This window comes from Mytilus edulis, chromosome 6 (genome assembly GCF_963676685.1).
Source record: "Mytilus edulis chromosome 6, xbMytEdul2.2, whole genome shotgun sequence".
Lineage (NCBI taxonomy): Eukaryota > Metazoa > Mollusca > Bivalvia > Mytilida > Mytilidae > Mytilus > Mytilus edulis.
In genome coordinates, this window is record NC_092349.1 from 78374629 (window position 1) to 78398658 (window position 24030).

The window sequence follows — 24030 nt, forward strand, 5'->3', positions numbered from 1 at the left end:
GGTTATTTTTTGTTTACCATAGTAATGTCAATTAGTTTTCATTTTGTGATTCTGAATATCTCTTGTCCGCTTCTCTTTTATCTACATTCATTAATAATGTTGCGATGTATTGAATTTAATTATTTAATATCGATGTGACGGCAAAATAATGCTAATAATGAAATATAAAACTGTCTCATGCCACGTGTAATGCTGTTTAATGATATATATATAAGTTAAAATTTATTCAATAGTCTTGCTTACCTGCCATCTTGTTAGCCAGATAAGGAGTATATAAGTGCGTAATGTGTTTTCCGAAGAAAACACTGCTTTTGTTTCTCTTTAAAAACTTTAGTAACATGAACCCAATACAAGGTAGTATTCATATTCGTATCTTTATATGTTTTCAATTGTCATAAAGTACACAATTTCCTGATGTCATTTCCCTTTGTCGTCATTGTAAAGGAATATGTTACTAGGGAATCCCAATCGCATATGACTATTTTAACAATGAAAATAATCGTATGTTGCTCATCATTGCTTTATCGGCCCGGTTGAGATTGTGTTTTTTTTTTTTATTCTAAAGAAATAATCAACTTTTTATATGCCGTCAACGACGTCCCGTCTTAGGGTCTACCAAAGTCCGGCTTTCGTCAAAGTCCGGCTTTCCGTCCACCCGACCGTCAAATCTTCGTACAATAACTCAAATGTGCTTTACTAATTCTCATGAATTGTAACGTAACATAATGATTGACAGAAGAAAGTTCCTTTTCGATATTGATAGTATTTTTGTCTTCCAAGCTAGAGTTATGGGACATTTACCGAAGATGTTTGCTTAGGGATGTGCTGATATGTTTCACTTCACTACACACAGTTAACTTTACAATTACGCTGACGACAACACACTACCTAATGCAAATAGAGATATAAACACAGTTTTTTCAACACTTGAAAAACTGTTTGGCTCTGATAGACTGGTTTTCATCCAATCAAATGAAGGCAACCTTGAAAAAATTCAAGCTTTGGCAATTGGCAAAAACATTGATCTGGCAGGTAACAAAATAAAATGTGAAAAAGACGTCAAACATTTAGGCATCATCATTGACTTTGAACTAAATTTCAACAAACATATATCAAACATCCGCTGAAAAAAAGCATCCAGACAACTAAATGTCTTAAAAAGACTTGGAAAATATTTCAACAAACTTGGAAAACTAGCAATATATCACTCCTTCATTATGTCAAACTTTAAGTTCTGCTCATTGTCCTGACATTTTTGAAGCGAGGCCGACACAACAAAAATTGAAAGAGTTCAAGAAAGAGCACTTCGCTACAATTACCAGGATCACAATAGCACATATGAGGACTTACTTTTAAAATAAAAAATGCCATCACTTAAAGTAAGACGCCTAACAACCATGGCAATAGAGGTTTTTACAACAGTCAATCATGAAAATCCAGTATACCTCCATGATCTTATAAATATTAAAGAAAACACATATTATTTTAGATACCAAAATTTTAGCTGAAATACCTGCTGTAAGAACTATAAGGTATGGCTTGAAATCTTTCAGATATCCGCTGCCAAACTATGGAATGAGTTTCCAAACCACTTTAGAACCGAAACATCTTTTACCCATTTCACGAAACTAATAATCTCATGGAATGGCAACTCATGCCATTGCAATGCATGTGCTTAGTATTTATTTTATGTTTTATGCTACAGCTTTGAAACATAATAGCGTTGCTTTTTTGTGTTTGTTTGCTTAGCTTTTTATAATTTGTGATTGCTGTACTTTAGTTTTTATGTTGCTTTTGCTTAGTGCTCATGCATGTATATAATATATAGTATTTAAATGAGTTGAGCCAAATTGTGCATGGAATGTATGTTCTATGTCTTTTATGTTTTGATATTTGTATTGTGTATGATTATTATGTAAATGTATGTATTTGTCGGTTATATAAGATCAGAGAGCTTATGTTTTTTTGTTATGTAACATGCCGACTATAAATAAAGCTTCGAATTGAATTGAATTGAATTTGCAACTCCCTTTAGATTTTCTGAGCTGTCATTCCAGAGTTACGTGACTTTAGATTTCAGTTAATATCATACATTTTGCTTTGAGTTTACATGGATTGTTTTAATGGAAACTACCCTACTCATTGCAATTCATACATAATACACTGTACCAATTCAGGAATATGACAGTTGTTGTCCATTCGTTTGATGTGTTTTGTCATTTGATTTTGCCATTTGATTGGGGACTTTCCGTTTTGAAATTTCCTCGCAGTTCAGTATTTTTGTGATTTTACTTTTTTCTATTAATTCACAAAATAAAATCATTCCAGAGTAATGGTCAGGTTGATAATAGCCATTTTAAAATGTCATACACTGACTTAAGTTTGCATGAATCACAATACTTAAAAAAATGAAATCGTTTTACAAGTCATAGGTCCACATGATGTGTTTTTTATGCAGTTTCTCTATTACGAACAAAAAACTGCCAAACTTTTGTACAAGAGGGACGAAAGATACCAGAGGGACAGTCAAACTCATCAATCGAAAATAAACAGACAACACCATGGCCTTAGTTTTCTATTATGTGGTTTGTAGGTCGTTTATTTTTGGTTATTTTTTGTTTACCATAGTAATGACAATTAGTTTTCATTTTGTGATTCTGAATATCTCTTGTCCGCTTCTCTATAATCTATATTCATTGATAATGTTGCGATTGATTGAATTTAATTATTTAATATCGATGTGACTGCAAAATAATGCTAATAATAAAATATAAAATTGTCTCATGCCACGTGTAATGCTGTTTAATGATATATATATAAGTTAAAATTTATTTAATAGTCTTGCTTACCTGCCATCTTGTTAGCCAGATAAGGAGTATATAAGTGCGTAATGTGTTTTCCGAAGAAAACACTGCTTTTGTTTCCCTTTAAAAACTTTAGTAACATGGACCCAATACAAGGTAGTATTCATATTCGCATCTTTATATGTTTTCAATTGTCATAAAGTACACAATTTCCTGATGTCATTTCTCTTTGTCGTCATTGTAAAGGAATATGTTACTAGGGAATCCCAATCGCATATGACTATTTTAACAATGAAAATAATCGTATGTTGCTCATCATTGCTTTACCGGTCCGGTTGAGATTGTGTTTTTTTTTTATTCTAGAGAAATAATCAGGTTTTTATATGCCGTCAAAGACGTCCCCATTAGGGTATACCAAAGTCCGGCTTTCGTCAAAGTCCGGCTTTCCGTCCACCCGACCGTCAAATCTTCGTACAATAACTCAAAGGCCGTACTTTAACCTATAATGGTTTACTTTTTAAATTGTTATTTGTATGGAGAGTTGTCTCATTGGCACTCACACCACATCTTCCTATATCTATTAACTAATTCTCATGAATTGTAACGTAACATAATGATTGACAGAGGAAAGTTCCTTTTCGATATTGAACGTATTTTTGTCTTCCAAGCTAGAGTTATTGGACCTTTACCGAAGATATTTGCTTAGGGATGTGCTGATACATTTACATCACTGTCTTAAATACCGCACTGATATGTTTCACTTCACTACACACAGTTAACTTTACAATTACGCTGACGACAATACACTACCTAATGCAAAAAGATATATAAACACAGTTTTTTCAAGACTTGAAAAAAACAGTTTGGCTCTGATAGACTGGTTTTCATTCAATCATATGAAGGCAACCTTGAAAAAATTCAAGCTTTGGCAATTGGCCAAAAAAATACACTTGATCTGGCAGGTAACAAAATAAAATGTGAAAAATAGGTCAAACATTTAGGCATCATCATTGACTTTGAACTAAATTTCAACACACATATATCAAACATCTGCTAAAAAAAGGCTACCAGACAACTAAATGTCTTAAAAAGACTTGGAAAATATTTGAACAAACTTGGAAAACTAGCAATATATCACTCCTTCATTATGTCAAACTTTAAGTTCTGCTCATTGTCCTGACATTTTTGAAGCGAGGCCGACACAACAAAAGTTCAAAGAGTACAAGAAAGAGCACTTCGCTACAATTACCAGGATCGCAAGAGCGCGTATAAGGACTTACTTTTAAAATCGAAAATGCCATCACTTAAAGTAAGACGCCTAACAACCATGGCAATAGAGGTTTTTACAACAGTCAATCATGAAAATCCAGTATACCTCCATGATCTTATAAATATTAAGGAAAACACATATTCTTTTAGATACCAAAATTTTAGCTCAAATACCTGCTGTAAGAACTATAATGTTTGGCTTGAAATCTTTCAGATATTCTGCTGCTAAACTATGGAATGAGTTTCCAAACCACTTTAGAACCGAAACATCTTTTACCCATTTCACGAAACTAATAATCTCGTGGAATGGCAACTCATGCCATTGCAATGCATGTGCTTAGTATTTATTTTATGTTTTATGCTACAGCTTTGAAACATAATAGCGTTGCTTTTTTGTGTTTGTTTGCTTAGCTTTTTATAATTTGTGATTGCTGTACTCTAGTTTTTATGTTGTTTTTAGCTTAGTGCTAATGCATAGTGGCTTTGAACTAGCTGTCAGATAACTGCGAGTACTCTCAGATCTGTTCATTGTGTATTTTTGTGTCGGGATGTATAAGTACCCGGCCTCGTCCACTTGTATTTTTTGTCCATCTGATGAGTTAAGCCTTTTTCAATTGATTTTTATAAATCGTTCTTATGTTGTACTGTTATACCACTGTCCCAGGTTAGGGGAGGGTTGGGATCCCACTAACATGTTTAACCCCGCCACATTATTTATGTATGTGCCTGTCCCAAGTCAGGAGCCTGTAATTCAGTGGTTGTCGTTTGTTTATGTGTTACATATTTGTTTTTCTTTCATTTTTTTACATAAATAAGGCCGTTAGTTTTCTCGTTTGAATTGTTTTACATTGTCTTATCGGGGCCTTTTATAGCTGACTATGCGGTATGGGCTTTGCTCATTGTTGAAGGCCGTACCGTTACCTATAGTTGTTAATGTTTGTGTCATTTTGGTCTTTTGTGGATAGTTGTCTCATTGGCAATAATACCACATCTTCTTTTTTATATGTATATAATATATAGTATTTAAATGAGTTCAGCCTAAATGTGCACGGAATGTATGTTCTATGTCTTTTATGTTTTAATATTTGTATTATATATGATTATTATGTAAATGTATGTATTTGTCGGTTATATAAGATCAGAGAGCTTATGTTTTTTGTTATGTAACATGCCGACTATAAAAAAAGCTTCGAATTGAATTGAATTGAATTTGCAACTCCCTTAAAATTTTCTGAGCTGTCAGTCCAGAGTTACGTTCTTAGATTTCAGTTAATATCATACATTTTGCTTTGAGTTGACTTGGATTGTTTTAATGGAAACTACCCTACTCATTGCAATTCATACATAATACACTGTACCAATTCAGGAATATGACAGTTGTTGTCCATTCGTTTGATGTGTTTTGTCATTTGATTTTGCCGTTTGATTGGGGACTTTCCGTTTTGAAATTTCCTCGCAGTTCAGTATTTTTGTGATTTTACTTTTTCTATTAATTCACAAAATAAATTCATTCCAGAGTAATGGTCAGGTTGATAATAGGCATTTTAAAATGTCATACACTGACTTAAGTTTGCATGAATCACAATACTAAAAAAATGAAATCGTTTTACAATTCATTAGGCCACATGATGTGTTTTTTATGCAGTTTCTCTATTACGAACAAATAATTGCCAAACTTGTGTACAAGAGGGACGAAAGATACCAGAGGGACAGTCAAACTCATCAATCGATTATAAACAGACAACACCATGGCTTTAGTTTTCTATTATGTGGTTTATAAGTCGTCTATTTTTGGTAATTTTTTGTTTTGTTTACCATAGTAATGTCAATTAGTTTTCATTTTGTGATTCTGAATATATCTTGTCCGCTTCCCTTTTATCTACATTCATTGATAATGTTGCGATCGATTGAATTTAATTATTTAATATTGATGTGACGGCAAGATAATGCTAATAATGAAATATAACATTGTCTCATGCCACGTGTAATGCTGTTTAATTATATATATATAAGTTAAAATTTATTTAATAGTCTTGCTTACCTGCCATCTTGTTAGCCAGATAAGGAGTATATAAGTGCGTAATGTGTTTTCCGAAGAAAACACTGCTTTTTTTTCCCTTTAAAAACTTTAGTAACATGAACAAGGTAGTATTCATATTCGTATCTTTATATGTTTTCAATTGTCATTAAGTACACAATTTCCTGATGTCATTTCTCTTTGTCGTCATTGTAAAGGAATATGTTACTAGGGAATCCCAATCGCATATGACTATTTTAACAATGAAAATAATCGTATGTTGCTCATCATTGCTTTACCGGATTCATTTAACAGAGTGACATTAGATTTTCATTCCTAATATATCAAAATAGATGACAATGACCAAGGTCACATCCCATGTTATAGTCCGGTTGAGATTGTGTTTTTTTTTTATTCTAGTGAAATAATCAGGTTTTTATATGCCGTCAAAGACGTCCCATATTAGTGTATACCAAAGTCCGGCTTTCCGTCCACCCGACCGTCAAATCTTCGTACGATAACTCAAATGTGCTTTACTAATTCTCATAAATTGTAACGTTACATAATGATTGACAGAAGAAAGTTCCTTTTCGATATTGAACGTATTTTTGTCATCCAAGCTATAGTTATGGGACGTTTACCGAAGATGTTTGCTTAGGTAGATGTGCTGATACATGTGCATCACTGTCTTAAATGATATGTCTCACTTCAGAAAATCATTCCAGAGTAATGGTCACGTTGATAATATGCATTTTAAAATTTTCACAATACTAAAAAAATTGAAATCGTTTTATAATTCATTTGTCCACATGATGTGTTTTTTATTCAGTTTCTCCATTACGAACAAAATAGTCAACATTTTATACAAGAGGGACGAAAGATACCAGAGGGATAGTCAAACTCATCAATCGAAAATAAACAGACAACACCATGGCTAAAAATGAAAAGAGACAAACAAACAACCAAAAGTAGTACACATGACACAACATAGAAAACTATAGAATAAGCAACACGAACCCCACCAAAAACTAGTAGTGGTGATCTCAGGTGTTCCGGAAGGGGAAGCAGATCCTGCTCCACATGTGGCACCCGTCGTGTTGCTCATGTTATATCAAATCCGGTAAATAGTCTAATTCGGAAGGTCACATTCATGAAAGGGAAGAGGATTATAGTTATGACGTAATGAACATATCCGATATCATTTGTGAAACGGTTATTCCATAACGGCCAACCAACTCGTGATGGCGTCCGTAAAATTTATAAAGTTTATAATTTATTTGTAAGATTTACCTGACAATTCTATACCTTAATAAATATTGCTTCACATAGTTGATAACAAAACAAAACGCATAGCTTTATCATAGTTCAGGTGTCAAACCACCAATTAAAAATCCCTATCTGTTCAACCAAATTTTGCAATTTTCACAGCTTTCTAAATATTTTACCTTGAGTTTAGCTTCATAGAAACCGGGTATATCCTGAATTGTACATGTATCAGCTGTCTACATGCCAATTTTAACCATACCTTTAAAGCCTTCTAACAATATAACTGACCTTCGAACAGGGGTACTCCAAAAATAATCCCTGGTTTTCTGGAAATCTTAAATTAGTATTCTATGGAGCGCATTAATCCTCAATTTTTAATGCAAACTCATAGACAAGTAAATTTTGGCTCAAAATTGTTTAGATATATTTCTCTTTCACCAAAAGTTTCATTTCTGCAAATTTTTTGGTTAGTTTAAGTAAACAAGGACATCAAAAGCACTATTTTGTGTCAGAGTAGGGCTACATTTACATACGTTCTAAATTGGAGGGAGTAATTGGTGGTCTGACACCTTCAAAGATTTTAGTTTCATATTTCTCCGGGAAAACTTTCGAAATGTACAAAAATACACTTCCTATGATACAAATACTATATTTAAAGCAAGATGATGGGGATTAGACAAAAACTTTAACTAATTTGCTCAAGTGAAATGAAAAGTTTCGAAATTTCACTTAATACTTTTCAGCAAATCACTGGTGGTTCTAACCTAAAATATTGATTAATTACAGATTATATGTACTGATAAGTATAATATAGCCTACACATGAATATATTTATTTCTCTAATTCTATGGAAATTTATCCCTTTCCGAACCCATTGTATAAAAATATTTAATCAACGTGTTGTTGCTGGTGAACTCATTGGATGAATCAAAATATGCTATGACAGGTGTTAATGACATTGACAACTTCATGCAATGTGAAAGGCACTCGAATGGGATTTTCGGTTAACAAATTCTTTCATAGTTACTCGTGGATTACCGGATTTATCCAATCTCGATAGTTAAATTATAAATTTTACTATTTCGATTGGAAAAATCCGATAAATCTCGATAGTTAAATTATGAATTTTTCTATCTCGATTGGATAAATCCGATAATCCACTATCAATGTAAAAATCTATATTTATACAGATTTTAATTGTTTGTCTTATATTTTCTTTTGAAAATAATAGAGGTCAAAACCTTCCTGTTTACTTCTAACTGAGTCAAGTTTGATACTCGTAACCACGTTGTGTCTTGTTGTCGTATCTCGTATTATGGTGGTGTATGTTGATAGTGAGGAATGTACAAGGAAAGTTACACAGTTACAATCAAGTGAGAGAAAATTGAGAAACCAATTGGTCCAGCTACAAAATGTGTTTCTAGAAAGGCTTACCAGAACTGATAACGAAAGTAAGTACAAAGGGGTACATATTTATTTCAAAGAATATTTGGAACACGGAAAATAACAAAGACAAAAACAGAAATGAAGACGAATGATTCATTAAAACAGATTACTGAAAACAAACTGAAGACTGAATAGAAAGGAGTACAATTTAATATTGAATATATATGAGATTTTGAAACACGTAACTTAACATGTCCCTAAAGATGAGGATATATAGTTACGTGTAAGGATCGCCATTGATCCTCCATTCTTATAAGTTGATTAAATCATAGTTAAGGGGACCCCAGTTAAGAAAGCAGATAGAAAGACTTATTGTAGTTATATGTAAGGCCAAAAAAAGGCTCTTATATATCGCACCCTATCACTGCAGAAATATATAAACTGCTGATAAAAAATGCATCCTGGTAGTATTAACAACATAATAATATTTATTCATCAAATCTTGCTTGTTACAAATTTCACCAATAGTCCAAACTTCTCTTGATTTACCCTGTTACACTCCACTGATTATCCAGGGAAATAAACAGCTGATCAAACTTATTAAATCATAAAAAAAAATATAGAGGATGTATAATTGACTATTTAATGCTAAGAATTCTTTTTAATTGACAATAACATTGGACATCTTGATTTATATGTATCTTTAGCGAGCTATTGCTCCTGCTTCGAGCCAAGTACACATACAGCTGATATTTAAAGACTCTAAACAGTTATTATCTTGTCATGATCCTGCAATTAATTCTGTATATTTTTTGTGCTCTGAAAGACTGAAAAAACTCACATTTTTGCATAAATTATTTTAGATTTAAAATCCCTTGAGGTCTGCGTGGTAATATTAAAATCACACATTCAGCTGAAGACGGGTTCACAAAAAAAAATCTCGAATAGTCAACTTTATTTCGCTCAAAGTGAAAAAAATATTTATTCTAACATGACAAAAAAAATCAGCAGTAAAAACAAATAACAAAATATTGTCCGGTTTCAAGTGAAAAAAATATTTATTCTAACATAACAACAAAAAATCAGCAGTAAAAACAAATAACAAAATATTGTCCGATTTGAAACCAGAAGTGTACGAGTTGTCCTACGCTTCAGAAGTTTGAACTAAACTTGACATCAACTTAACATGCATGCTGAAACTGACATGATGTACATATTCTAGTTTTGAAATCGATGATTGGCGTCGTGGAAAACCCTGCTGTTCATGCTTGTCTGTTATCAGAAAATGGGTTTAATTCTTATTACTCTATAGAAATGCAATACACATTCTGAGGTCATACAGATTCATACAACACTCGTCAACAGTAATACACAAACGTAGTCCGGCAGTGTGCGGAGCTTTAAAGCGATATCTGTAAAATCCTAGTACATGTATACAGATATAGCATAGCGATATCTGTTGGGCTGTATATGTATGGTCAGACACCTGATTGCAGGATAAGATATTTTTTGGTGGTATGTAATTTACTGTCTGTCATATTTGTTTTCCGTTAATTAATGTTTTGTCATAAAACAGGTTTTCTCGTTTGAATTGTATGAATACATTTTGTATTATCATACTTAAATTTATGTTATAATGCCAAATTTGGATTGGCTAATACGAGGTTGTTAATTTACTTTATCACATGACTGAGAGTTTGGCAATTTTTAGGTAAAGATTGAATGAAATGCAATCAAAACCTGATGGGACTGACTTGATGTCTAAATGTTCCAAAACATCTTGCTTCACTTCTGTTGATTGTTCTAATACCTGTAACGTTGTATGTACCTGACGTCCCATCAAAATACTTTTAAATAAAATTTATCTGTAAAAGACAATAATGATAGGACATTAGTATAATACATAGCTGAGAGAGGGTGATAGAATAGTTAGGTAGCCCTCGACTTCGGACTTCGCCGCGGTTTAGTGTTTTCTCGGGGTACCAATCTACTCTATCACCCTCTCAACTATGTGTTATTTATATAATATCATGTCTTTGATTGCTTTCTTTTCGGTTTAAGTTTTGCTGATTATTGAAGGCCGATACGTTGACCTACATCAACATCATTTGCTCCTTGTTTGATACTTGTCGCATTGGCAACATGCATACCACATCTATCAGTTTCCCAATATAAAATAAACTCTAAATATTGGAGAAAATGTTGATACCCTGTGATAAATTCAAGGTGATTCTTTGATATTCCACGAAAGTATAACGGAACAGTCTGTTAAGGAAAAGGTACGATAAGGCCCGTTTTTTGCCCCCCCCCCCCTATTTTCTCAGTTTTCATTTTTTTGGCGTGTGCACCTACGTGACCCGGAGAAAAGTATGGCGATTTAGACAGCAAAAACAGTTCTCATGCAATTGGAATAAAAAAAATCCTTGCGCAGGCACATAAAAACTAAAAATTAGTTGTGGTACTAAACACCTTCAAATTTAATAATAACAGAAATTATACATGTACCCCCTCACCTCACCCAGATGCAAAATTAAGTGGTTTTGAAGTATATCCAAACAAACTTCATATACCAGGGAATGTTTTAACATAAAAAGTAGCTTTCCAAAACAGACTTTAACTAGAGGCTCTAAAGAGCCTGTGTCGCTCACCTTGGCATATGTGAATTAAACAAAGGAAGCAGACAGTTCATGACAAAATTGTGTTTAGGTGATTGTGATGTGTTTGTACATCTTCCTTTACTGAACATTCTTGCTGCTTACAATTATCTCTATCTATAATGAACTTGTCTGTGTAGTTTCAGTGGAAAATGTTAGTAAAAATTTACAAATTTTATGAAAATTGTTAAAAATTGATTATAAAGGACAATAACTTCTTAGTGGGTCAATTGACCATTTTGGTCATTTTGACTTATTTTTGAGTCTTAAATTGCTGTACATTATTGCTGTTTACAGTTTATCTCTATCTATAATAATATTCAAGATAATAACCCAAAACAGCAAAATTTCCTTAAAATTACCAATTTAGGGGTAGCAACCTAACAACGAGTTATCCGATTCATCTAAAAATTTCAGGGCAGATAGATCTTGACCAGATTAACAATTTTACTCCTCGTCAGATTTGCTCTCAATGCTTTGGTTTTTGAGTAATAACCAAAAACTGCATTTAACCTTCATGTTCTATTTTTAGCCGTGGCGGGCATCTTGGTTGGTTGGCCGGGTCAAAAAACACAATTTTTAAACTAGATACATCAATGATGATTGTGGCCAAGTTTGGATTAATTTGGCCCAGTAGTTTCAGAGGAGAAGATTTTTGTAAAAGATCATGGATATTTACGAAAAATGGTTAAAAATTGACTATAAAGGGCAATAACTCCTAAAGGGGTCAACTGACCATTTTGGTCATGTTGACTTATTTGTAAATCTTACTTTGCTGAACATTATTGCTGTTTACAGTTTATCTCCATCTATAATAATATTCAAGATAATAACCAAAAACAGTAAAATTTCCTTAAAATTACCAATTTAGGGGCAGCAACCCAACAATGGGTTGTCTGATTCATCTGAAAATTTCAGGGCAGATAGATCTTGACCTGATAAACAATTTTACTCATGTCAGATTTGCTCTAAATGCTTTGGTTTTTGAGTTATAAGCCAAAAACTGCATTTTACCCCTATGTTCTATTTTTAGCCGTAGCGGCCATCTTGGTTGGTTTGCCCGGTCACAAAACACAATTTTAAAACTAGATAGCCTAATAATGATTCTGGCTATGTTTGGTAAAATTTGGCCAAGTAGTTTCAGGAGCAAATTTTTGTAAAAGTTAACTAAGATTTACGAAAAATGGATAAAAATTGACTATAAAGGGCAATACCTCCTAAAGGGATCAACTGACCATTTTGGTTATGTTGACTTATTTGTAAATCTTACTTTGCTGAATATTTTTGCTGTTTACAATTTATCTCTATCCATAATAATATTCAAGATAATATCCAAAAACAGCAAAATTTCCTTAAAATTACCAATTCAGGGGCAGCAACCCAACAACGGGTTGTCCCATTCAACTTAAAATTTCAGGGCAGATAGATCTTGACTTAATAAACAATTTTATCCCGACAGATTTGCTCTAAATGCTTTGGTTTTTGAGTAATAACCAAAAACTGCATTTAACCTCCATGTTCTATTTTTAGCCGTGGCGGCCATCTTGGTTGGTTGGCCGGGTAAAAAAACACAAATTTTAAACTAAATACATCAATGATGATTGTGGCCAAGTTTGGATTAATTTGGCCCGGTAGTTTCAGAGAAGAAGATTTTTGTAAAAGATCATGAGATTTACGAAAAATGGTTAAAAATTGACTATAAAGGGCAATAACTCCTAAAGGGGTCAACTGACCATTTGGGTCATGTTGACTTATTTGTAAATCTTACTTTGCTGAACATTATTGCTGCTTACAGTTTATCTCCATCTATAATAATATTCAAGATAATAACCAAAAACAGTAAAATTTCCTTAAAATTACCAACTTAGGGGCAGCAATCCAACAATGGGTTGTCTGATTCATCTGAAAATTTCAGGGCAGATAGACCTTGACCTGATGACCAATTTCACTTTGTCAGATTTGCTCTTAAAGCTTTGGTTTTTGAGTTATAAGCCAAAAACTGCATTTTACCCCTATGTTCTATTTTTAGCCATGGCGGCCATCTTGGTTGGTTGGCCGGGTAAAAAAACACAAATTTTAAACTAGATACATCAATGATGATTGTGGCCAAGTTTGGTTAAATTTGGCTCAGTAGTTTCAGAGGAGAAGATTTTTGTAAAAGTTAACGACGAACGACAGACGACGGACGACGGACGCCAAATGATGAGAAAAGCTCACTTGGCCCTTCGGGCCCGGTGAGCTAAAAAAGCAGAAAATAGGGGAGGGGGGGGGGCAAACACAAGCCTTATCCTTTGTATTTGACTGTAGTAGATTCTATGAAGAAAATTGTTTATCATATATTAACTGTTTTTCATCGTCGTTGAGTCTTGTGTGATTCTACTAATTGCTTTTGTATTCATCAACATCAATAAAAGAAAATTATTCAACTTGGTATTATAGATGGTATCAAAAAGCAATTGATTTACTTCAATCTGACATATTTTTATTTGTTTTATTTGTTTTAATCAAAATCTGATGATTACAATCATAAAGCGGTGTACCGGGCTATTGGGAAATCATTATTTTCTACTTTTTCATACGTACATTGATCATTTTGTTATATGTTTAAATGTTTTTCAATCATACGCATTTATGACTGATTGTTTTTGTATGTCTAGAAACTGTTTATAAATAATATGTAGTTAGTGTTGTTTTTTTTTTTTGGTTTTTTTGGCGTAATTTGTGTTGAGTAAAAAAGTTGTATGGGGTTGTCCGAGTGTAAGAGCTTAGTACGTACATATGGCATATGTATACACAATAAGCCCTAAAAATGCTTTTCATGTACTTTTACCTGGTTTTATCTATTCGATCGATAATTTAAAAGGGTCAAATTTACATTAAACATATTAAAAATTGAAATGAGATAGGTAGACGGAGACATCACATGATAACAAAATGGCAGCTGTTGAAAGGAATACATGTAGTTTAAATATGTCAACATAAAATATGTCAACATGGGCTGCTGTTTCTCTTCTGAGGTAAGATTCTAGATATTCTGATGCACAGAATAACGTTAAAAAAGAATATTAGGGGAACATAGAAAATATTGCCGAGTTCAGAAACTATATACATGTACACAACTTAATTCTTTTAATAATCGAGTACATATTTATAATCAGTTCAAATGCCGATAAGAATGTTTACTTGCAATATTTAAAGATCTTTAAAGAAATTTAACAATTTTTGTAGTATTGTGTTAAAATTTTACAATAATCGTAATGTAGTTTATTATCGTTAACATCTGTGACTATTATACTATGATAGTAAATTGTTGAGTCCCAGTTAAAATGATGAATCTATGATCATTAGTAAACAAGTACATTTACTGCTACAGTAAATATGTTAATGATGCTGCAAAATTCTCTGCTTTGATTCTATTATACATGTATCAAATGTTTCAGGAAAACATATATAAAGTACATGTTGAAAAATGCAATTTGCATACTCTAAAGTGCATTGATTGAATAATATAAAGTGCCCAATAATTATCAACATAAAGCTATGGTGAAATTAAGTCATGTTGTCTGAAACCTACAACGGTCATGCATTCGTTAATAACTGAAAGGTAAAGTAACAAAAATACCGAACTCCGAGGAAAATTCAAAACGGAAAGTCCATAACCAAATGGCAAAATTTATTACGATGAGACACATTTCCTTTGACACCGTTTCGATTCTCATTTTTTTTCATTAAAAGTAGTTTTTTTTTCCTTCAATTTTCTGTCGTTTTAATGGATGGTAAAGATGATCCGCAGGAAACAAGTTACTTTTTTCGAGCTTAAAATATATGATTATAAGGTTTGGAAATTGAAAAGAATTAAATCATAATTAAAGGTTGCTGATTAATTCAAAAGTTTCTGAAAGTAATCAGGTATTATCACAATGCCATTTTAACACCCACAGACACTTGTCTCGGAGTTCTTTTTCCTATATACATTAATATGTATAGAGAAAAATTTTCTAGTGCCTGTGATAAAGCCAGTCCGAAATACATAATATATTTGTCAAATCTACTGCCTATGGTTAACTTTTTTGTACATTCCATCTTAAAATGTGAAATATCTAGTTTAATTTCACTTTCATAACACGTATAAATTATGAACACTTAAGATGAGGAAACTTTACAAAGTTACACAGTAGAATATAAAACTAACTTCCGCTCTTCCGTTTGTTTAAATCAGTAGTTATTGACTATTTGACATTGATTGTGAAATGCGGAAGTTAATAAGATTTTTTCTTTCAAATAAATATTATAAACGTATATCAATATCTAAGCGGTATAAGTCAAAGTTCTTATGAAAAGAATTACATTCAAAATTAAATACCATTATTCTGGAAGTGTTAGTATTTTTGCTCGTTGAAGCACAACTTTCTACGAGAACGCAACTGCTCGCTTTTTCATAGTAACATTGTTCAATAAATTTACTCTATATAACCACATATAATTCACAATGTTTACTCTTGACAGTAAATGTTTGATACATCACGCCGATTCTTATCATTTGGGCAGAAACGAAAAAAATAATTTATCTTGGCTTGCCCTATCCGTCACGTAATACACCCATCAGCTCGAATCAGTTAAATCTGTATATCAGTTAAATCTATTTATATAATTCCAGAATGGTTTGGAACCATCCTCTACATCAAGTTTATTGAGTAGTCCACAACGTAAATATGTTGACAATACAGGGCCTCCTTCTTCAGCTAGACAATATAGGCCTCCTGACAGAAAAGACAGTAAGTAGTGTTTACTACAGGCAGTACATTTATATATTTGTTACGGGTAAATTTCAGTGGCGGATCCAGAAATGTTCATAAGTGGGGGTCCACTGACTGCCTAAAGAGGGGACCCGCTCTGTTCATGCTTCAGTAATTCCCCTCTTAATCCGCCTATGAACTTTATATATATGTTCAAAGTAAAGCAGTTAGTTTATTGTTAAATCGAATGCAATCCTTTTGAAGCAATTCTTCTTCTTTAAGTTTTCCAGTTTTCCATCTAAATAAAGATGATTAATAACTGGTGCATACGTGGCCTATTTATTAAAATTAAGTTAATATTTTAGTTATTTACAAACGGTGCAAAGAACATATGTAGTGATTAAAACTATGTACATGAGATGAAGTTTTTTTTAAATAATAGTGGAGAGAACAGCATATGTAAGCTGATCTCTGACAGAGTCGACTGTCTGTGTATTTACTACTGAGGTTGGTAAAAGATTCCATTGAGTTATTGTGTATGGGGAAAATAAAAATCTGTACGAGTCTTTTGATGTATAAATGTGTCTGAAGGTGTGAGAATGATGTTTTCTGGTTCTTGAGTCTGATGGAATGAGAATTGTGCTAGATGGTATCGCAACAAGATGATGTGTGATCTTGTACATCATAACCAGTCGTGCACGCAGTCTGCGTTGTGTTAAAATAGGCCAGTTTAGTGTGTTCAGCATGTTTGATACACTACTAGTATTATGATACCTGTTGCAGTCATACCGAGCAGCTCGCCTTTGGACCATCTCTATCTTTGAGATAGATTCTGAAGTGTGGGGGTCCCAAACTGAGCAAGAGTATTCGAGTTTGGGACGGACAAGTGCTTGGTATGCCTTGGCTCTTGATGTTTTGATTTGATGTTTTCAGGTTTCTTCGAAGGAAGCGGAGAGTTTTGTTGGCTTTCGAGATATTGTCATCTATGTGTTTGTCCCATTTAAGGTTTGATTGTAATGTGATGCCTAAGTACTTAGCAGATGTAACAATTTCTAGAATATGATTGTGGAGAGTGTAAGTATGTTGTAAAGGTTGACGTTTAGTTGTTACAGAGAGAACATTATACTTGTCTGGGTGGAAGGCCATCAGCCAGTCCTCTTTCCATTTTGCAGCTGCGTTAAGGTCAGCTTGCAGTTTTAGGCAGTCACTCTGCCTTGGCAGGATTTGAATAAAAAATATTTGCATTATTCATGTTGTATTCGGTGGTAACTTAAATATATACGGTATAAGTCCTTTTTGATTTAAATCATAAGATTAGTTTCTGAAGAAATGCATCGATCTCAACACACAAACATTCGGTTGTTCTTATTCTGATTCCGAGGTTCTGATGCTCGGTGTGAATTCATTGTCTATAAAATGAGAACTTGACTTCTGTGTTGTTTAACAGAGCATCTTGTCATTAGCAACAATATATGGCAAGCCGTTTTACTATTTATTCGAATTTCAAGATATCTCCTATAATATATAAGATATCTTATATAATATATAAGATATCTTATATAATATATAAGATATCTCCTTTAATATATAAGATATCTTATATAATTTCATTTTTATAAGATATCTCATATATAAGATGTCTTTAATGTTATATAAGATATCTCATAAAGTTTATATAATATCTTATATACTTTATAAGATGTATTCTAAAGTTTATAAGATATCTTATAAAGTATATGAGATATCTTATAAACAATTTTTACATAATATATCTTATATAATTTATAAGATATCTTATATAGTTTATAAGATATCTTATATAGTTTATAAGATATCTCATATAGTTTATAAGATATTTTATATAGTTTATGAGATATCTTATAAAGACAATTATATAATATATCTTAGAAAGTTTATGAGATATCTTGAAGATATCAATCAGTCAGCCAATACATCAGCTAACAGGGGCAGACAATCAATTAAATGTTTACAGTTTGGACGACTGATATGTAAACATGTACTGCCATAAATAAAAGTGACACATAATTTTCTCTCAATTATTTTCTGATTTTGTTTATTTACGACAGCAATTCCGGGAGATGATGATGGCCTGGTCGTATCAAAAATGAAACCAATCGTCATCCAATCGATGAACAAGACATTCCAAGTAAGTCAGATGTTTATAATTTTATAATGATGTTAAAGAAAGGATATGAAATAATGACATATAATCACTACAAGCACATAAAACAAAGGAACTAACCAATTGTTGTGCCTCACCCTCTCAACTTCTTTTGAGAATCTCTTGTCTATAACTTCAGATCTGTATTGTGTGAGTCTATGGTAACTTTCGAAATAACAAATATCTTTTTAAGTCTCCGGTTACTTCGAAATTAGATATGTCTTTTAGAGTCTCTGGAAACTTCGCATTTAGACCTGTCTTTGAGAGTCTATGGTTACTTGCAATTTGGAGCTGTCTTGAGGAGTCTCTTGTAACTTATAATTTCGACCTTATGGTAACTTCAAATTTAGACCTGTCTCTGAGGGTTTATGGTTACTTCGAATTCATCTTGTCTTTGAGTGTCTCTGGAAACTTCGAATTAAAACCTGTCTTTGTGAGTCTCTGGTAACTTCGTATATAGACCTGTCTTTAAGAGTCTATGGTTAATTGCAATTTGGAGCTGTCTCTTGTAAGTTAGAATTTAGACCTTATGGTAACTTCGAATTTAGACCTGTCTTTGAGGGTTTATGGTTACTTCGAATTCAATCTTGTCTTTGAAAGTTTATGGTTACTTCGAATTGAGATAGGTGTTTGTGAGTTTCTAGTAACTTCGAATTTAGACCTTATGTTTACTTCAAATCTTGACCTGTACTTGAGAGTCTCTGGTAACTTGGACTTTAAACCTGTCTTTGTGAGTCTTTGGTAACTTCGAATGTAGACCTGTATTTGAGAGTCTTGGTAACTTCGAGTTTAGACCTGTCTTTGAGGGTTTCTGGTTACTTCGAATTCAAACGTGTCTTAATGAGTCTATGGTTACTTAGACATTAGACCTCATGGTAACTTGGAATTAAGACCTGTACTTGAGGGTATCTGGTTACTTGGACTTCAGGCCTGTCTTTGTTAGTCTATGGTTTCTTAGAATTCAAACTGGTCTTTGTGCGTCTATGTTTACTCAGAATTAAGAGCTGTCTTTGAGAGTCTGTAGTTACGTAAAATTTAGACCTGTCTTTATGAGTCTCTGGTAACTTCGTATTTGGACCTGACTTTTTGGATCTAGGGTTACTTGGAATTTATAGCTGTCTTTAATTAAGAGTCTATGGTTACATGGAATTTAGAGAAAAAGAGGGACGGAAGATACCAGAGGAGTAGCCAAACTCATAAATTGTAAATAAACTGACAACGCAACGGCTAAAAATAAAAAGACAGACAAATAATAGTACAGAAGATACAACATAGAAAGCTACAGACTAATCAACACGAACCCCACAAAGACTGGGGGTGATCTCAGATGCACCGGAAGGGTAAGCAGTGCCTGCTCCACATGTGGCACCCGTCGTTTTGCTTATGTTATTAGAAATCCGGTAAATAGTCCAATTCGGTAGGTCAAATTCGTGAAACGGGAAGGGTATTGTAGTAACGACATAAATTATATATCTGATATCATCTGTGAAACGGTTATTCCATAACGGCCAACCAACTCATTATGACGTCCGTAAAATTTACGAAGGGGTGATTTCAACTTCACTATTGGAACTCGTTAGTTTTATAGCTTCCTTGCGAGCAGCAATCCTCTATCAAGATAATCATGATAGGAAAAACAAGCCCGGGAATATCGTATCAATTAGGAGATATATACTCCGTATGCAGGCGCTGCTGGAATGTTGCTACATAGAAATGGAAAGTTCACAATAAGGAAATCATCTCTTTTGTCGTAAACTTTTGTTTTCAAACGACCCCACGTTGTCAATTTTTATATGTAAGTCAAGATATGAGGCAAACTTAACTGTATCTGTAATATCATTAAGAGCTGTCTTTGAGAGTCTCTGGTAACCTCGAATTTAGACCTGTCTTTGAGAGTCTCTGGTAACTACGAATTTAGATCTGTCTATGAGAGTCTATGGTTACTTCGAATTTAGATCTGTCTATGAGAGTCTATGGTTACTTCGAATTCAAACTTGTCTTTGAGAGTCTATGGTTACTTCGGATTCAAACTTGTTTTTCTGAGTCTATGGTTACTTGCAATTAAGAACTGTCTTTGAGAGTTTATGGTTACTTCGAATTTAGACCTGTCTTTGAGAGTTTATGGTTACTTCGGATTCAAACTTTTTTTTTGAGAGTCTGTGGTTACTTGCAATTTAGAGCTATCTTTTAGAGTCTATGGTTATTTCGAATTTAGACTCGTCTTTGAGAGTCTATGGTTACTTCGAATTCAAGCTTGTCTTTGAGAGTCTCAGGTATGTTCTAATTGAGAGCGGTCTTTGAGATTCTATGGTCACTTCGAATTTTAATATGTGAAAGTCTATGGTCACTTAGAACTAAGACATGTCTTTGATAGTCTCTGGTAACTCCGCATTCAAACTTGACTTTGAGAGTCTATGGTTAGTTAGAATTTTAGATCGGTCTTTAAGAGTCTCTAGTAAATTCGAATTCAGAGCTGCAATTGAGAGTCTATTAACTTCGAATTATAACACCTGTCTTTGAGGGTTTACGGTAACTTCGAATTTAGATTGGTCTTTGTGAGTCTTTGGTTACTTCAAATTTAGATCCGTCTTTGAGAATCTTTGTTAACTGCGAATTATAAGATCTGTCTTTAAGAGTCTCTGGTTACTTCGATCGCAGGCCTGTCTGTGAGGGTTCATGGTTACTTCAAATTTAGATCTATCTTTGTGAGTCTCTGGTTATCTTTTGGGGTCTTTGGATACTTCGAATTTAAACCAGTCTTTGAGTCTCTGGTAACTTGGAATTCAGAATTGTCTAGGAAAATCGTTGGTAACTTCTAATTTAGACCTGTCTTCTCTTTTATAAACTTAATTTTCCATTTCATGCAACTAAATTTATTGACATTGTTTATTTACAAAAGTCAAAATTTTGCAACAAAATACAAAATACGAATGAGCAAGTCAGATGGCTTGGTCCTAATACATTTCAAAGTTGTATTGGTTAAGATATAATAACCACATGCTATTTAGGTATAAATGTCAACTGTGTATTGTTTCATTACTAAAGTTTCGTTTGTTTACCATCATTGTTTTTTAAATCACAAAGCAAAAACAAAATGATAGTTGTTGCATGAAATGATTTACCGTCATTATCACTCAAATATTTGATGATTTTTTGTATGTATAATACATAATGTAGAATAGGCATAGCAATCCGTAGTGACATTTTTATGATTAACAAAATGAATTGTATATTTTATTTAATTGATCCATTACATTTCTGATTTTGTAATGTTTGATATATATATATATATATATATATATATATATATATATATATATATATATATATATATATATATATATATATATATATATATACTGAATGTAATTTTCTTTGATAGGACCATGAGAAGTTATATAATGATATATCAAAAAGTTACCAGGACATGTTGAATGAACTGCACTGTTTTAAATCAGCATTTGACAAAGAAACTTCAGGAATTCCAGAGATGACGAAGTGTGTTCGAATACTAGTCCATAGATGTGGTAAGTATTTTTTATACAGCACTCTATAGCCTATACCTACGATTTTAGGATCTACATGTACAAAGGTCTAGGTGGGCTCTACTGTATAAAAATATGCAATAAAAAAAAAAGAATAGAAAATATTGTACAAAGAATTAGAAAACAGATTGGCCAAAATAAATGACAACTTGATAACGATTCCCATTAATAAAAATGCAAAATACTGATGTGATTTTAAAATCTATAGCTAAGACTAAGTTTACTGCAAATAAAATTTTGAATGGTATCAATAAGTGCTAAAAAAGTTGATGTATATTTCTTTCCTTCATACAATTTTCCATTATAGACGGACACCATTCTTGTGAGTGTTTATTAGTTCAAGCATCTTAAACTATGCACAAAGACTATTTAGTTTGAATTCGCTAAAAGACCCACAAGAAATTAATACATTTTGTACCCACATATGTCAGGCAAGGAACTTTGTTAACTGATGTCATGACAGCCCAATCATTTGTACAGTAATAATTGCTATACAAATTCTTCAACAACCTGATCGTTTCATTTTCTTATTTGGAAAATTAATCTTTTATATATTCACGAATTTTATATTCAGGCATATTTAAATCTTGTCATAAGATATTAACAATGTTAGACTGAATACTGTCCTGTAGATGTCTGTTGGTAGGTTGTGTCATTAGGTTGCCGTCTAATTAAATATAATCTACATATCTGTCTGACTACTTATACCTTTAGTCCAAATAAACAACTATTTCGCTTTAGTTTCATATTTTATTATCTAACATTGGTAATTTTCTCTGTTTAGGTAAAACATCCCTAGAAGTAGAAAGACGAAAAAACTGTGTACAGGTTATATTTTCTGAACAGACATTAATGAAAAATTCACTTAAAGATCCACAAGAAATCATATCCTCTCTCCAGCATTTCAACTCAATGAACAAACATTTAGAAAAAGTCCTAGAACGTTCTCATAGTATCCAGAACTCTATCAACATTTTATTAAAAGATGAAGAATCTATTCAGCGGCAAGTAACAAAGGAATGTCTACCAGCTGAACAAGGGCCCGGTGCTATGTATAATGTGAAAGAAAACATGAGAACGTTAGAACAAATGCTTAAGAATATTGATGTCATCAAAGAAAAATCAGACGCGAAATTAAAAGACGTTATAGAATCATCCAAAGGATTTTTTGAAAATGCTGAATGATGTAAAATGTACAATTGATATGTATTACTGTAATCTGTGATGTAAAATTTACAATTGACATGTATTACTGTCATCTGTGATGTAAAATGTACAGTTGACATGTATTACTGTAATCTGTGATGTAAAATGTACAATTGACATGTATTACTGTAATCTGTGATGTACACTGTACAATTGACATGTATAACTGTAATCTGTGATGTAAAATGTACAGTTGACATGTATTACTGTAATCTGTGATGTAAAATGTACAGTTGACATGTATTACTGTAATCTGTGATGTAAAATGTACAATTGACATGTATTACTGTAATCTGTGATGTACACTGTACAATTGACATGTATAACTGTAATCTGTGATATCAAATTGTTTATTCGTTGAATTGCTATGACTTTGGATGAATATTTTATTATTTTTTTAATTTAACAATTTAAAAGAAATATTTAATCTATTTCTGTTTACACAAATGCAAAAAATATTTTAAGTAAATACTGTGTTTTTTTAATTTCTACTCACAATATTTAGATGTCTACTATGACTCTGGTTTTCTTTTGTTAAAAAAATAATTGATTCTAATTAAACATTGTTAATTATTCAACAAAATTCTTCATCCACATAGTTTATTTTTCAACATGTTCTAAGTATTATTATCTAATATTTTTTCCCTTCTCACATGCTGTAAATTAATTGTGCTTCCCTTATTGGAGAATATATCAATAATCATATATTTCTATCTTGTAATAAACTTTACTTTTACACATCTTTTCATTATGGTATGATCTATGGGTCGTTCCAAATTGGTTTTACTTAAATTGTCATTATTACTGTATACTTTAGTAAATTAACTAAAAGAAAATGTGCTAAATTGTTAGGAAGAATATCATGTCATATTTCTCAGTAGAAATAATTAATTTACACCTTCGATGTTCACCAAAATAAAAATAAACCCAGAATATCCAACATTTGCAGATGCATAAATGTCTGC

General features: G+C 32.4%; 1 protein-coding gene across 1 annotated transcript; it reads left to right on the forward strand.

Annotated features, from left to right (window-relative positions):
- Nucleotides 1-14283: 14283 nt before the first annotated feature.
- LOC139528514 (uncharacterized) lies at nt 14284-23803 on the forward strand. The gene is made up of 5 exons (XM_071324534.1): nt 14284-14413; nt 16054-16171; nt 18220-18299; nt 21697-21841; nt 22644-23803. The coding sequence occupies exons 1-5, from the start codon at nt 14390-14392 to the stop codon at nt 23042-23044; spliced, it is 768 nt and encodes a 255-aa protein (XP_071180635.1). The 5' UTR covers nt 14284-14389; the 3' UTR covers nt 23045-23803.
- Nucleotides 23804-24030: the final 227 nt, after the last annotated feature.